General features: G+C 37.9%; 1 protein-coding gene across 1 annotated transcript; it reads right to left on the reverse strand.

The window, feature by feature from the left end:
- Positions 1 to 9,156: 9,156 nt before the first annotated feature.
- LOC139484392 (sporozoite surface protein 2-like) lies at positions 9,157 to 11,768 on the reverse strand. The gene is made up of 3 exons (XM_071268128.1): positions 11,106 to 11,768; positions 10,217 to 10,543; positions 9,157 to 9,774 (listed from the first exon to the last, which is right to left on the reverse strand). The coding sequence occupies exons 1-3, from the start codon at positions 11,766 to 11,768 to the stop codon at positions 9,157 to 9,159; spliced, it is 1,608 nt and encodes a 535-aa protein (XP_071124229.1).
- Between the last annotated feature and the right edge of the window lie 6,683 nt (positions 11,769 to 18,451).

The following is an 18,451-nucleotide window of genomic DNA, read 5'->3' on the forward strand; positions in this document are numbered from 1 at the left end:
CTACATAAATCATTAGGGTTAGGATTACTGACATCATTATGGTTAGGGTTATATACATCAGTTGGGTTAGGGTAACAGACATCATTAATGTTAGGATTACTGACATCATTAGGGTTAAGGTTACATACATTAGTAGGGTTAGGGTGACAGACATCATAAGAGTTAGTACTACAGACTAATCATAAGGATTAGGGTTACAAACATCATTTGCGTAAGGGTTTCATACATCATTAGGGTAAGGGTTGCATACATCATTAAGGTTAGGGTTACAGACAACATTGGGGTTATATTTAGAGACATCATTAGGGTCAGGGTTACAGACATCATTAGGGTTAGGGTTACAGATTTCATTAGGATTAGGGTTGCATACATCATTAGTGTTAGTGTGACAGACATCATTAGAGTTATCATTACAGACATCATTAGGGTTAGGATTACATAGATCATAAGGGTAAGGGTTACATACATCAGAAGGTTTAGGATTATAGACATCATAAGTGTTAGGGTTACATACATCATTAGGGTTAGGGTTACAGATATCATTAGGGTTAGTATTAAAGACATCATTAGGGTTTGGATTACAGACATCATTAGGGTAAGGGTTAAATACATCAGAAGGTTTAGGATTATAGACATCATAAGTGTTAGGGTTACATACATCATTAGGGTTAGGGTTACAGACATCACTAAGGTTCGGGTTACAGACATAATTAGGGTAAGGGTTACATACATCATTAGGGTTGGGTTACATACATCATTAGGGTTAGGGTTACAGACAACATTAGGGTTAGGGTTACAGACATCACTAGGGTTCGGGTTACAGGCATCATTAGGGTTAGAGTTACATACATCATTAGGGTTGGGTTACATACATCATTAGGGTTAGGGTTACAGACATCATTAGGGTTGGGTTACATACATCATTTGGGTTAGGGTTACAGACATCATTAGGGTTTGGGTTACAGACATCACTAGGGTTAGGGTTACATACATCATTAGGGTTAGGGTTACAGACATCATTAGGGTTGGGTTACATACATCATTAGGGTTAGGGTTACAGACATCATTAGGGTTTCGGTTACAGACATCACTAGGGTTAGGGTTACAGACATCATTAGGATTAGGGTTACAGACATCATTAGGGTTGGGTTACATACATCATTAGGGTTAGGATTACAGACATCATTAGAGTTGGGTTACATACATCATTAGGGTTAGGGTTACAGACATCATTAGGGTTTGGGTTACATACATCACTAGGGTAAGGGTTACAGACATCATTAGGGTTAGGGTTACATTCATCATTAGGGTTAGGATTACTGACTTGATTGGGGTTAGATTTACTTACATCATTAGGGTTAGTATTACAGACATCATTAGGGTTAGGGCTACATAAATCATTAGGGTTAGGATTACTGACATCATTATGGTTAGGGTTATATACATCAGTTGGGTTAGGGTAACAGACATCATTAATGTTAGGATTACTGACATCATTAGGGTAAAGGTTACATACATTAGTAGAGTTAGGGTGACAGACATCATAAGAGTTAGTACTAAAGACTAATCAAAAGGATTAGGGTTACAAACATCATTAGCGTAAGGGTTTCATACATCATTAGGGTAAGGGTTACATACATCATTAAGGTTAGGGTTACAGACAACATTAGGGTTATATTTACAGACATCATTAGGGTCAGGGTTACAGACATCATTAGGGTTCGGGTTACAGACATCATTAGGATTAGGGTTTCATACATCATTAGTGTTAGTGTGACAGACATCATTAGAGTTATCATTACAGACATCATTAGGGTTAGGATTACATAGATCATAAGGCTAAGGGTTACATACATCAGAAGGTTTAGGATTATAGACATCATAAGTGTTAGGGTTACATACATCATTAGGGTTAGGGTTACAGACATCACTAGGGTTCGGGTTACAGACATAATTAGGGTAAGGGTTACATACATCATTAGGGTTGGGTTACATACATCATTAGGGTTAGGGTTACAGACAACATTAGGGTTAGGGTTACAGACATCACTAGGGTTCGGGTTACAGGCATCATTAGGGTTAGGGTTACATACATCATTAGGGTTGGGTTACATACATCATTAGGGTCAGGGTTACAGACATCATTAGGGTTGGGTTACATACATCATTAGGGTTAGGGTTACAGACATCATTAGGGTTTGGGTTACAGACATCACTAGGGTTAGGGTTACAGACATCATTAGGGTTAGGGTTACAGACATCACGAGGGTTCGGATTACAGGCATCATTAGGGTTAGGGTTACATACATCATTAGGGTTGGGTTACATACATCATTAGGGTCAGGGTTACAGACATCATTAGGGTTGGGTTACATACATCATTAGGGTTAGGGTTACAGACATCATTAGGGTTTGGGTTACAGACATCACTAGGGTTAGGGTTACAGACATCATTAGGGTTAGGGTTACAGACATCATTAGGGTTGGGTTACATACATCATTAGGGTTAGGGTTACAGACATCATTAGGGTTTGGGTTACAGACATCATTAGGGTTAGGGTTACAGACATCATTAGGATTAGGGTTACAGACATCATTAGGGTTGGGTTACATGCATCATTAGGGTTAGGATTACAGACATCATTAGGGTTAGGGTTACAGACATCATTAGGGTTGGGTTACATACATCATTAGGGTTAGGGTTACAGAAATCACTAGGGTTCGGGTTATAGACATAATTAGGGTAAGGCATACAGACATCATAAGGGTTAGGGTTACATACATTAGTAGAGTTAGGGTGACAGACATCATAAGAGTTAGTAATACAGACTTATCATAAGGATTAGGGTTACAAACATCATTAGCGTAAGGGTTTCATACATCATTAGGGTAAGGGTTACATACATCATTAAGGTTAGGGTTACAGACAACATTAGGGTTATATTTACAGACATCATTAGGGTCATGGTTACAGACATCATTAGGGTTCGGGTTACAGACATCATTAGGATTAGGGTTTCATACATCATTAGTGTTAGTGTGACAGACATCAATATAGTTATCATTACAGACATCATTAGGGTTAGGATTACATAGATCATAAGGGTAAGGGTTACATACATCAGAAGGTTTAGGATTATAGACATCATAAGTGTTAGGGTTACATACATCATTAGGGTTAAGGTTACAGATATCATTAGGGCCAGGATTACAGGCATCACTAAGGGTAGGGTTACATACATCATTAGGGTTAGGGTAACATACATCATTAGGGTTAGTATTAAAGACATCATTAGGGTTAGGATTACAGACATCATTGGGGTAAGGGTTACATACATCAGGAGGTTTAAGATTATAGACATCATAAGTGTTAGGGTTACGTACATCATTAGGGTTAGTGTTACAGACATCACTAGGGTTCGGGTTACAGACATAATTAGATTAAGGGTTACATACATCATTAAGGTTGGGTTACATACATCACCAGGGTTAGGATTACAGACAACATTAGGGTTAGGGTTACAGACATCACTAGGGTTCGGGTTACAGGCATCATTAGGGTTAGGGTTACATACATCATTAGGGTTGGGTTACATACATCATTAGGGTAAGGTTTACAGACATCATTAGGGTTGGGTTACATACATCATTAGGGTTAGGGATACAGACATCATTAGGGTTTGGGTTACAGACATCACTAGGGTTAGGGTTACAGACATCATTAGGGTTAGGGTTACAGATATCATTAGGGTTGGGTTACATACATCATTAGGGTAAGGGTTACAGACATCATTAGGGTTTGGGTTACATACATCACTAGGGTTAGGGTTACAGACATCATTAGGATTAGGGTTACAGACATCATTAGGGTTGGGTTACATACATCATTAGGGTTAGGATTACAGACATCATTAGGGTTAGGGTTACAGACATCATTAGGGTTGGGTTACATACATCATTAGGGTTAGGGTTACAGACATCATTAGGGTTTGGGTTACAGACATCACTAGGGTTAGGGTTACAGACATCATTAGGGTTAGGGTTACAGACATCACTAGGGTTCGGATTACAGGCATCATTAGGGTTAGGGTTACATACATCATTAGGGTTGGGTTACATACATCTTTAGGGTCAGGGTTACAGACATCATTAGGGTTGGGTTACATACATCATTAGGGTTAGGGTTACAGACATCATTAGGGTTTGGGTTACAGACATCACAAGGGTTAGGGTTACAGACATCATTAGGGTTAGGGTTACAGACATCATTAGGGTTGGGTTACATACATCATTAGGGTTAGGGTTACAGACATCATTAGGGTTTGGGTTACAGACATCATTAGGGTTAGGGTTACAGACATCATTAGGATTAGGGTTACAGACATCATTAGGGTTGGGTTACATACATAATTAGGGTTAGGATTACAGACATCATTAGGGTTAGGGTTACAGACATCATTAGGGTTGGGTTACATACATCATTAGGGTTAGGGTTACAGAAATCACTAGGGTTCGGGTTATAGACATAATTAGGGTAAGGCTTACAGACATCATAAGGGTTAGGGTTATATACATTAGTAGAGTTAGGGTGACAGACATCATAAGAGTTAGTAATACAGACTAATCGTAAGGATAAGGGTTACAAACATCATTAGCGTAAGGGTTTCATACATCATTAGGGTAAGGGTTACATACATCATTAAGGTTAGGGTTACAGACAACATTAGGGTTATATTTACAGACATCATTAGGGTCAGGGTTACAGACATCATTAGGGTTCGGGTTACAGACATCATTAAGATTAGGGTTTCATACATCATTAGTGTTAGTGTGACAGACATCATTAGAGTTATCATTACAGACATCATTAGGGTTAGGATTACATAGATCATAAGGGTAAGGGTTACATACATCAGAAGGTTTAGGATTATAGACATCATAAGTGTTAGGGTTACATACATCATTAGGGTTAAGGTTACAGATATCATTAGGGCCAGGATTACAGGCATCACTAAGGGTAGGGTTACATACATCATTAGGGTTAGGGTTACAGACATCATTAGGGTTGGGTTACATACATCATTAGGGTTAGGGTTACAGACATCATTAGGGTTTGGGTTACAGACATCACTAGGGTTAGGGTTACAGACATCATTAGGGTTAGGGTTACAGACATCACTAGGGTTCGGATTACAGGCATCATTAGGGTTAGGGTTACATACATCATTAGGGTTGGGTTACATACATCTTTAGGGTCAGGGTTACAGACATCATTAGGGTTGGGTTACATACATCATTAGGGTTAGGGTTACAGACATCATTAGGGTTTGGGTTACAGACATCACAAGGGTTAGGGTTACAGACATCATTAGGGTTAGGGTTACAGACATCATTAGGGTTGGGTTACATACATCATTAGGGTTAGGGTTACAGACATCATTAGGGTTTGGGTTACAGACATCATTAGGGTTAGGGTTACAGACATCATTAGGATTAGGGTTACAGACATCATTAGGGTTGGGTTACATACATAATTAGGGTTAGGATTACAGACATCATTAGGGTTAGGGTTACAGACATCATTAGGGTTGGGTTACATACATCATTAGGGTTAGGGTTACAGAAATCACTAGGGTTCGGGTTATAGACATAATTAGGGTAAGGCTTACAGACATCATAAGGGTTAGGGTTATATACATTAGTAGAGTTAGGGTGACAGACATCATAAGAGTTAGTAATACAGACTAATCGTAAGGATAAGGGTTACAAACATCATTAGCGTAAGGGTTTCATACATCATTAGGGTAAGGGTTACATACATCATTAAGGTTAGGGTTACAGACAACATTAGGGTTATATTTACAGACATCATTAGGGTCAGGGTTACAGACATCATTAGGGTTCGGGTTACAGACATCATTAAGATTAGGGTTTCATACATCATTAGTGTTAGTGTGACAGACATCATTAGAGTTATCATTACAGACATCATTAGGGTTAGGATTACATAGATCATAAGGGTAAGGGTTACATACATCAGAAGGTTTAGGATTATAGACATCATAAGTGTTAGGGTTACATACATCATTAGGGTTAAGGTTACAGATATCATTAGGGCCAGGATTACAGGCATCACTAAGGGTAGGGTTACATACATCATTAGGGTTAGGGTAACATACATCATTAGGGTTAGTATTAAAGACATCATTAGGGTTAGGATTACAGACATCATTAGGGTAAGGGTTACATACATCAGGAGGTTTAGGATTATAGACATCATAAGTGTTAAGGTTACATACATCATTAGGGTTAGGGTTACAGACATCACTAGGGTTCGGGTTACAGACATAATTAGGGTAAGGGTTACATACATCATTAAGGTTGGGTTACATACATCATCAGGGTTAGGGTTACAGACAACATTAGGGTTAGGGTTACAGACATCACTAGGGTTCGGGTTACAGGCATCATAAGGGTTAGGGTTACATACATCATTAGGGTTGGGTTACATACATCATTAGGGTAAGGGTTACAGACATCATTAGGGTTGGGTTACATACATCATTAGGGTTAGGGATACAGACATCATTAGGGTTTGGGTTACAGACATCACTAGGGTTAGGGTTACAGACATCATTAGGGTTAGGGTTACAGACATCATTAGGGTTGGGTTACATACATCATTAGGGTTAGGGTTACAGACATCATTAGGGTTTGGGTTACATACATCACTAGGGTTAGGGTTACAGACATCATTAGGATTAGGGTTACAGACATCATTAGGGTTGGGTTACATACATCATTAGGGTTAGAATAACAGACATCATTAGGGTTAGGGTTACAGACATCATTAGGGTTGGGTTACATACATCATTAGGGTTAGGGTTACAGAAATCACTAGGGTTCGGGTTATAGACATAATTAGGGTAAGGCTTACAGACATCATTAAGGTTGGGTTACATACATCATCAGGGTTAGGGTTACAGACAACATTAGGGTTAGGGTTACAGACATCACTAGGGTTCGGGTTACAGGCATCATTAGGGTTAGGGTTACATACATCATTAGGGTTGGGTTACATACATCATTAGGGTCAGGGTTACAGACATCATTAGGGTTGGGTTACATACATCATTAGGGTTAGGGTTACAGACATCATTAGGGTTTGGGTTACAGACATCACAAGGGTTAGGGTTACAGACATCATTAGGGTTAGGGTTACAGACATCATTAGGGTTGGGTTACATACATCATTAGGGTTAGGGTTACAGACATCATTAGGGTTTTGGTTACAGACATCATTAGGGTTAGGGTTACAGACATCATTAGGATTAGGGTTACAGACATCATTAGGGTTGGGTTACATACATCATTAGGGTTAGGATTACAGACATCATTAGGGTTAGGGTTACAGACATCATTAGGGTTGGGTTACATACATCATTAGGGTTAGGGTTACAGAAATCACTAGGGTTCGGGTTATAGACATAATTAGGGTAAGGCTTACAGACATCATAAGGGTTAGGGTTACATACATTAGTAGAGTTAGGGTGACAGACATCATAAGAGTTAGTAATACAGACTAATCGTAAGGATTAGGGTTACAAACATCATTAGCGTAAGGGTTTCATACATCATTAGGGTAAGGGTTACATACATCATTAAGGTTAGGGTTACAGACAACATTAGGGTTATATTTACAGACATCATTAGGGTCAGGGTTACAGACATCATTAGGGTTCGGGTTACAGACATCATTAAGATTAGGGTTTCATACATCATTAGTGTTAGTGTGACAGACATCATTAGAGTTATCATTACAGACATCATTAGGGTTAGGATTACATAGATCATAAGGGTAAGGGCTACATACATCAGAAGGTTTAGGATTATAGACATCATAAGTGTTAGGGTTACATACATCATTAGGGTTAAGGTTACAGATATCATTAGGGCCAGGATTACAGGCATCACTAAGGGTAGGGTTACATACATCATTAGGGTTAGGGTAACATACATCATTAGGGTTAGTATTAAAGACATCATTAGGGTTAGGATTACAGACATCATTAGGGTAAGGGTTACATACATCAGGAGGTTCAGGATTATAGACATCATAAGTGTTAAGGTTACATACATCATTAGGGTTAGGGTTACAGACATCACTAGGGTTCGGGTTACAGACATAATTAGGGTAAGGGTTACATACATCATTAAGGTTGGGTTACATACATCATCAGGGTTAGGGTTACAGACAACATTAGGGTTAGGGTTACAGACATCACTAGGGTTCGGGTTACAGGCATCATTAGGGTTAGGGTTACATACATCATTAGGGTTGGGTTACATACATCATTAGGGTTAGGGTTACAGACATCATTAGGGTTGGGTTACATACATCATTAGGGTTAGGGATACAGACATCATTAGGGTTTGGGTTACAGACATCACTAGGGTTAGGGTTACAGACATCATTAGGGTTAGGGTTACAGACATCATTAGGGTTGGGTTACATACATCATTAGGGTTAGGGTTACAGACATCATTAGGGTTTGGGTTACATACATCACTAGGGTTAGGGTTACAGACATCATTAGGATTAGGGTTACAGACATCATTAGGGTTGGGTTACATACATCATTAGGGTTAGAATTACAGACATCATTAGGGTTAGGTTTACAGACATCATTAGGGTTGGGTTACATACATCATTAGGGTTAGGGTTACAGAAATCACTAGGGTTCGGGTTATAGACATAATTAGGGTAAGGCTTACAGACATCATAAGGGTTAGGGTTACATACATCATTAGGGTTAGTGAGACAGACATCATTAGAGTTAGGATTACAGACATCATTAGGGTTAGGGTAACATACATCATTAGGGTTAGTATTACAGACATCATTAGGGTTAGGATTACAGACATCATTAGGGTTAAGGTTACATACATCAGTAGGTTTAGGGTTATAGACATCATAATGGTTAGGGTTACATACATTTTTAGGGTTAGGGTTACAGACATCATTAGGGATAGGGTTACAGACATCATTAGGGTTAGGGTTACAGAAATCATAAGGGTTCGGATTGCATTCATCATTAGGTTAGCGTAACAGACATTATTAGGGTTCGTGTTACAGATATCATTAGAGTTAGGGTTTCATACATCATTAGGGTTAGGATTACGGACATCACTTAGGTTAGGGTTAAATACATCATTATGGTTAGTATTACAGACATCATTAGGGTAAGGATTACAGACATCATTAGGGTTAGGGCTACATACATCATTAGGGTTAGGGTTATATACATCAGTAGGGTGCGGGCAACAGCCTTCATTTGGATTAGGATTGCTGAGATCATTAGGGTTCAGGTTATATACATCAGTAGGGTTAAGGTGATATACCTCATTCGGGTTAGAGTTACAGACATCATTAGGATAAGAGTTACATCCACCATACGGGTTAGGGTTACAGACATCATTACGGTTATGGTGACAGACATTATTAGGGTTTGGGTAACAGAGATTATTACGATTAGGGTGCCATATCTCAAAAGGGTTAGTGTGACAGACATCATTAGGGCTAGGATTACTGGCATCACTAAGGGTAGGGTTACTTACATCATTAGGGTTAGTTTTACAGACATTATTATGGTTAGGATTACAGACATCATTAAGGTGAGGGTTACATACATCAGTAGGGTTAGGGTTATACACATCATAAGGGTAAGGGTTACATACATCATTAGGGTTAGGGTTACAGACATCATTAGGGTTCTGGTTCCAGACATCATAAGGGTTAGGGTTACATACATCATTAAGGTTAGGGTTACAGACATCATTAGGGTTCGGGTTACAGACATCAGTAGGGTTAAGGTTTTATACTTCATTAGGGTTAGGATTACAGACATCACTAGGGTTAGAGTTAAATACATCTTTGGGTTAGTATTACAGACATCATTAATGTTAGGATTACAGACATCATTAGGGTTAGGGTTACAAACATCATTAGGGTTAGGATTACTGACCTCAATGGGGTTAGAGTTACATACATCATTAGGGTTAGTATTACAGACATCATTAAGGTTAGGGCTACATACAGCATTAGGGTATTGTTACATACATCAGTAGGGTCAGTGCGACATGCTTCGTTAGGGTTAGGATTACAAAAATCATTAGGGTTAAGGTTATATACATCAGTGGGGTTAGGGTAACATACATCATTAGGGTTAGGATTACTGACATCATTAGGGTTAGGGTTACATACATTAGCAGGGTTAAGGTGACAGACATCATAAGAGTTAGTATTACAGCCATTATTAGGGTAAGGATTACAGACATCAGTAGGGTTAGTATTACAGCCATCATCAAGGTCAGGATTACAGACATCATTAGGGTTAGTATTACATACATCATTAGAGCTAGTATTACAGACATCATAAGGGTTGGTATTACATCCATCATTAGGGTTAGGATTACTGACATCATTAAAGTTAGTATTACAGCCATCATTATGGTTAGGGTTACAGACATTATTAGGGTTAGGCTTACAGACATCATTAGGGTTAGGATTACATACATCGTTAGGGTTAGGGTTACAGACATCATTAGGGTAAGGGTTACATACATCATTAGGGTTAGGGTTACAGACAACATTAGGGTTATAGTTACAGACATCATTAGGGTTAGGGTTACAGAGATCATTAGGGTTCCGGTTACAAACATCATTAGGGTTAGGGTTTTATACATCATTAGGGCTAGTATTATAGACGTCATTAGGGTAAGGACTCCATACATCATTACGGTCAGGGTAACAGACATCATTAGGGTATGGGTTTCATACATCATTAGGGCTAGGTTTACATGCATCATTAGGCTAAGGGTTACAGACAACATTAGGGTTAGAGTTACAAACATCATTAGGGTTAGGGTTACAGACATCATAAGGGTTATGGTTACAGACATCATTAGGGTTAGGGTTACATACATCATTAGGGGTTATGGTTAAATACATCATAAGGGTTAGGGTGACAGACTTTATTAGGGTTAGTGTGACAGACGTCATTAGGGTTAGGGTTACAGACATCATTAGGGTTTGGGTTACATACATCATTAGTGTTAGTGTGACAGACATCATTAGAGTTAGCATTACAGACATCATTAGGGTTAGGATTACATAGATCATAAGGGTAAGGTTTACATACATCAGAAGGTTTAGTATTATAGACATAATAAGTGTTAGGGTTACATACATCATTAGGGTTACATACATCATTAGGGTAAGGGTTACAGACATCTCTAGGGTTCGGGTTACAGACATACTTAGGGTTAGGGTTACAGACATCATAAGGGTCAGCATTACATACATCATTAGGGTTAGGGTTACATACATCATTAGGGTTCGGGTTACAGACTTCATTAGGGTTTGGGTTTTGTACATCATTAGGGTTATGATTACAGACATCACTAGGGTTAGGGTTAGATATATCATTAGGGTTAGTATTACAGACATCATTAGCGTTAGGGTTATATACATTATTAGGGTTAGGATTACATACATATTTAGGGCTAGGATTACTGACATCATTAGGGTAAGGGTTACATAGATCATAAGGGTTAGTATTACATACATCATTGGGGTTATGGTTATAGACATCATAAGGGTTAGTATTATAGACATCAGTACGCTTAGGGTTACAAACATCATTAGGATTAGTATTACATACATCATTAGGGTTAGTATTACAGACATCATTAGGGTTGGGATACATACATCATTAAGGTTAGGGTTACAGACAACATTAGGGTTAGAGTTAGTTACAGATATCATTAAGGTTAGGGTTACAGACATCATAAGGGTTAGGGTTACAGATATCATTAGGGTTAGGGTTACAGACATCATTAGGGTTAAGATTACAGACATCATTAGGGTTAGGGTTACATTCATCATTAGGGTTAGGATAACTGACTTCATTGGGGTTAGATTTACTTACATCATTAGGGTTAGGATTACTGACATCATTATGGTTAGGGTTATATACATCAGTTGGGTAAGGGTAACAGACATCATTAGGGTTAGGATTACTGACATCATTAGGGTTAAGGTTACATACATTAGTAGGGTTAGGGTGACAGACATCATAAGAGTTAGTACTACAGACTAATCATTAGGATTAGGGTTACAAACATCATTAGCGTAAGGGTTTCATACATCATTAGGGTAAGGGTTACATACATCATTAAGGTTAGGGTTACAGACAACATTAGGGTTCGGGTTACAGACATCATTAGGGTTCGGGTTACAGACATCATTAGGGTTAGGGTTTCATACATCATTAGGGTTAGTATTATAGACGCAATTAGGGTTAAGATTGCAGACATCATTAGGGTTAGGGTAACAGACATAATTAGGGTAAGGGATTCATACATCATTAGGGTTAGGGATACATGCATCATTAAGGTTAGGGTTACAGACAACATTAGGTTAGAGTTACAGACATCATTAGGGTTAGGGTTACAGACATCATTAGGGTTAGGGTTACAGACATCATTAGGGTTAGGGTTACAGACATCATTAGGGTTAGGGTTAAATACATCATAAGGGTTAGGGCTACATATATCATTAGGGTTAGGGTGACAGACGTCATTAGGGTTAGGGTTACATACATCGTTAGGGTTTGGGTAACAGAGATCATAAGGATTAGGGCTACATACATCATTAGGGTTAGTGTGACAGATATCATTAGAGTTAGGATTACAGACATCATTAGGGTTAGGGTAACATACATCACTATAGCGGCGCCGAGAGCGATGAGTATAAACAATAGTGTGATTTCCCTATAATGTGGAAAATCGGATCACCCGTAGACTGCCTTGTGTGCATGTGGTGGTGATCGTGAATAAACATGTATTTTTGGCCGAATAGTAGTAGTAGTTTTTAAAATGTTTTAGTGCTTTAGTGATTGTATCTAATTTAATCAATCTATCCATAACTCTACATCCAAGATATTGATTGAGGACTCATCTTTGAAAATTACGCCAAATTGGTTTTTTTTACCGGAAGTGTTAACTTTGTATTTAAACATTTACAACAGAATAGAATAAGTGGTTTAACTTAAAGCCAAAAATTTAATGACCAGCACACAAAACAACATTTTCTTTACATTTTGAAAAAAGTTGAATATATAAATAAGAAATTGATATTTCTATGTCCGCCAGTTTGGATATTACCGGAAGTAAGGGTTTTTAAAGAAATATGTCTTATCCATGAGAAGCACCAAAGAAAGGTTCCTGCACAATGTAATGAAAGTCGCAATATGTTTAAAAATATCTCAATTACCCTCCCTAAAAAATAAGCTTATTTTAGTACAATGTCCGCCATATTAAATTTTACCTCAAGTAGGGTTTTTGAAGACATCTTATCTATATAACAAGAAGTAATTGTAACAGGATGCTGTTACGAAGTCTCCCAAACAAAGCTCCCATAACTTGCCATTCATTTGGTCCAATGTTCATTTGATTTGATTTTTTGTCCCATACAAGAATATATATGGCTTACGAGTGGGGATCTCAACCATTTACAAGTATTCAAACAGGAGGGGGTGGTGATGACCCCAGGGACTTTACCTACATTTCATTTGATTTGTTTTATTGTCCCATACAAGAATATATATGGTTTAGGGGTGGGGATGTTGACCGTTTACAAGTTTTCAAACAAGAGGGGATGGGTGACCCCCTCGGGACTTCCCTTTTATATCATTTCATTTGTTTTATTGTCCCCTACAAGAATATATATGGTTTAGGGGTGGGGATCATGACCGTTTACAAGATAATAGCACATTCTCAAATTGAACCGGGTGGGGGCGACCCCCAGGAACTTCCCTTTAATTTCATTTGATTAGCCTTGTTGTCCCATACAAGAATATATATGGTTTAGGGGTGGGGATGTTGACCGTTTACAAGTTTTCAAACAAGAGGGGGTAGGGTGACCCCCTCGGGACTTCCCTTTTATATCATTTCATTTGTTTTATTGTCCCCTACAAGAATATATATGGTTTAGGGGTGGGGATCTGGACCATATACAAGATAATAGTACATTCTCAAATTGAACGGGGTGGGGATGACCCCAAGGAATTTCCATTTAATTTCATTTAATTAGTTTTATTGTCCCATTCAAGAATATGAGGTTTAGGGGTGGGGATCTGGACCGTTTACAAAATAAAAGCATATTCTCAAATTGAAGGGGGTGGGGATGACCCCCCAAGGACTTCTCTTTTATTTCATTTTATTTGTTTTATTGTCTCCTACAAGAATACATATGGTTTAGGGGTGAGGATCTGGACCATTTACAAGATAATAGCACATTTTCAAATTGAACAGGGTGGGGAGGACCCCCGGGGACTTCCCTTTAATTTCATTTGATTTGTTTTATCGTCCCATTCAAGAATATATGAGGTTTAGGGGTGGGGATCTGGACCGTTTACAAGATAAAAGCATATTCTCAAATTGAAGAGGGTGGGGATGACCCCCCAGGGACTCCCCCTATATTTCATGTGATTTGTTTTATTGTCCTTTAATCATTTCTGAAGACTACATGTATCTATCACTTACAGTTTTCAAGTTATATTCATTTGAAAATTTTAGAAAATAAAATCCCTTAGGGTTCTATAGTAAACCCCTCCCTTCTTTCTGCCCCCCAAAATACCCCTTAATAGACCCCAATGCACAAACGAAAGATCGATGGCTCACCTAGACATATTAGTCTAACGTTCTATGAAATCCTAAGTTAATCTGACCAGGGGTTTTGGAGAAACGCTGCGGACAAGTTCATTTTTAATGTGGCGGAAGAAAAAGAAAAAGAAAAAGAAGAAGAACTAGATTTGTAATTGCTAGCAATAACGGATGGCACCCTCGTCCCCCCATTGCCAGGCGAGCGGCAGCCATTTTTAAAATTCCAAAGTGAAAGAGTGCATCTACACATGCAAGTAATCATTTTTGTAAGATTTCATTAAGTTTGGAGCATTTTGAAATTTTTGACAATTTTGCTGTTTCCATGGTTACGGCGGCCATTTTGGAAATTCCAACTTCAAAATGCAACTCCGCACATGTCAGCCACTATTTCTGTGAAGTTTCATCCAGTTAGCAGCACTTCATTTTTTTTGGAAATTTTGAACATTTGTTCTGCAACCATGGTTACAGTAGATAATTCCAAAATTCTAAAAGCAGACAACTCATTGCCACATGTCATGTTATATATCAATACAGTTTCATTTACTTTGCTGCACAAGTCTCTGAGAAAATGCTGATTTTATGCATTTTCCATAGGGTCAATGCAAAACTTGGCCCCAGTTTCCATGACAACGGCGGCCATTTTGAACTATCCAAATATTGTCTTGACATCTTGGCATACTGGAGAACATTTTCATAAAGTTTCATCCAGTTGGATCTTATAACGAAAGAGTTAGAATTTTTGATATATTAACTGTTTCCATGGTAACGGCAGCCATTTTGAAAATTCCAAAGTCAAACTGGAAATCAGCACATGCCAGTCAACATTCCTGTGGAGTTTCTTCCAGTTTGGAACACTTTGATTTTTTTCGCATTTGTGCTGTTTCCATGGAAACGGCGGCCATCTTTTACCATTCCATAGCAAGGTGCACAACTTCAAGTGGGGTTCCTCATTATAGTTGAGTTCCATAAACATTGGTCCATTCAATTCTGAGAACTCGCGCGGACAAAATGTGTGGAAGAAAAATAAGAAAAAAAAGAAACGTAGAATAACAATATGTCACCCCAACTCCGTTGAGGGTGCCATAATAATAAAAATAATAAGAACTGAGCAAAAACAATAAGTCTCCAAACTTTGTTTGGGAGACTTAAATATCCAAAAGTAGTAAAAAACAAAGGTGTGTACCAAATATAATGATAGTAGCATGATTATAACATCCTTTCACATAGTAGCCTTCGATATTGGGCTGATTTAAGTACGAAGTCCGTCATTTTAGATTTTACCGGAAGTGCGACATTATTTTCAAATGTCTCCCTATCTGAAATAAAAGAGTAATACTTGAGGAAGGTCTATGACAAATTTCATGCTTGTAGCAGGATGCGCGCACAATTTTTCACAAAGCCGCCGTACTAATAGTTTTAAGTTGAATCAATGCAGACAAGATCATTAACTGATGCTCATTAGCTAGTAGATACATTTGTCTTTTAAAATACAACTGACATATAAGGATCGTAATGGTGCTATGTGGATAAATTTATCGGTTTTCAAGAGCAAAATTGGCAGCGCGTCATCCCTACAATGGCTTCCATTCTTACGATTGTGAAAATGAACTAGCGTAATGGGGAGAAAATTTGACGAAGTATAATCCTGACTGTAACTAACCGTTCTACGACTTTTAATTGTTTATGATATTGCCAATTCATTTGGATTTTCAATAATTTGCCAAAATGCATCTGCCAGTTATTCCATACGGACCATTTGTCCCAATCTGATATCTTATTCTTTCAATAAAAAGTCGATACTGTGTGTCATAACCGGTGAATTTTGTTTACTTCATATTAAAATAAACTTATTGTAGACTTCTGAGTTCAACTAGTTACAAACCCTTTCCACAATTGTTCTATCTGCAGTCTGTTGAAACAAGACACAGGCGAAACAACATCTGTATCAAGTGTTCTGATCAATATTTTGTTGTGATTTTGTCTGTGGAGTATCTTAGGCAAATACAACACTCTGGTATCTGCCCTCTCATGTGAACATAAGATCAATAATGCATATATTGTAGCTATGCATTGCAGTATTTGCAATGGGGTTGTTCTTTTCAGTTACTACACCAGCTTGTATTATTTTGTCAGGGAAAAAACTAACTTATTTTCTAGACGCAAAAATCTCGCCAGTTCCCAGAAACATTTGATTCATCTTGAACTCGGGGTTAAGCTATTATCAATGTTCAACAAATTGTTATTATATGTCCATAGTGTCCAATATTCAGAATGTGCAGAGTCACCAAAATAAAAGAATACCCTACAGATTGAGCATATGTTCGAGACGACAAATTATCTAGACAGTTTGATAGAATTTTCTAAGACAGATTGTACCAAATTCACTTAGCGATATTTCCATCTCTTGAATGACTCGCAAAATATAGTGATTTTTAGTATTTTTTTCTTTGGTTGTTTCTCCTTATTCAGTCATAGACTGACGTTGTTTGATCGACGAGGCGTTAGTCTCACTTATATAACTTACACATATCAATACTGTCAATTAAAATAGCAGGATAACAAAACAAGGAGATTGTTTGGCCTTTCTAAGCAGCACATTTTAAATTCTAGATTTTCCTCTTTATTATAAAATAATAGGGTTTGACAATAAATTGTTAAGTTTACATGCTGTAAATAAAATAACTTTATGTGCTCTGGTTGTATTTGTAAAATGAGACGCCTTATCTGCTGTACTATGTAATTTAACCTGATCATTTACTTAAACACTGGCAATCAACTATCGTCTTTAAACTACAAAGGGCTTTGAACGTAGCCATTTCTATGCATAGGCCGCCGAACATCATGACAAAGTTTTTCTCACACTTATAGATCCGGTTCTAGTTTTATACTGTGGGAAAGGGTTGCTTAAAACCATCATCAAGAGTTTGACCAGGATTTAGCTTTCTAACAGCTCCACGAAACTCCGTTATATGAGTGTTATACTTCAAGGAACTTGTGTCCTATGTACATATGGACGTTATTGAAATTACTATAAACAATAAAGTGAAAGGAGAGGCGATGATACCAAAGGGACAGTCAAACTCATTGATTGAAAATAAACTGACAACGCCATTTCTAAAAAACAAAAGACTAACAGACACATTATATTGTACAAGACACAATATAGAAAACTAAAGACTAGGCAACACGAACCTCATAAAAAATGGGTGTGATACTAGGTGCTCCGAAGGGTAAGCAGATCCTGCTCAAAATGTGGCATCCGTCGTGTTGCCTATGTTTTTAAAAATCCGGTAAATAGTCTTATTCGGCAGTTCATATTCCTGACAAGGGAAGGGGATTTTCTATAGAATTATATTTTATACATAATTTACGGTAGTTAAATAAGTTGGTGTGGGGCATTTGAATTTTAGAATTCAATAAATATCGTAGCATTGATAGTTTAACCTCTTCGTAAAAAAGAGGGTGGAGTGCAGATTGCTGAAAGTTTATTCACATCTAGCGGCAACGATGAAGCATGATAGTAGGTCCAGGTTTGTTCCAACTTCAGCCTTTCCACTGGAATTTTCGGTAACATCTTTAAGCTATTTGACTTCCACTTTTAATGCAAAGTCAAATGCAGAGTTATTTGTGGTGAGATCGCCTTCCACTTATGATATATCCGGTTCGATTATTCACATTTCTGCTGACGGGTGATTTGCTCAACTCTCCGGTTTAAAAGTATTAC

Source organism: Mytilus edulis, chromosome 8, assembly GCF_963676685.1.
Source record: "Mytilus edulis chromosome 8, xbMytEdul2.2, whole genome shotgun sequence".
Taxonomy (NCBI): domain Eukaryota; kingdom Metazoa; phylum Mollusca; class Bivalvia; order Mytilida; family Mytilidae; genus Mytilus; species Mytilus edulis.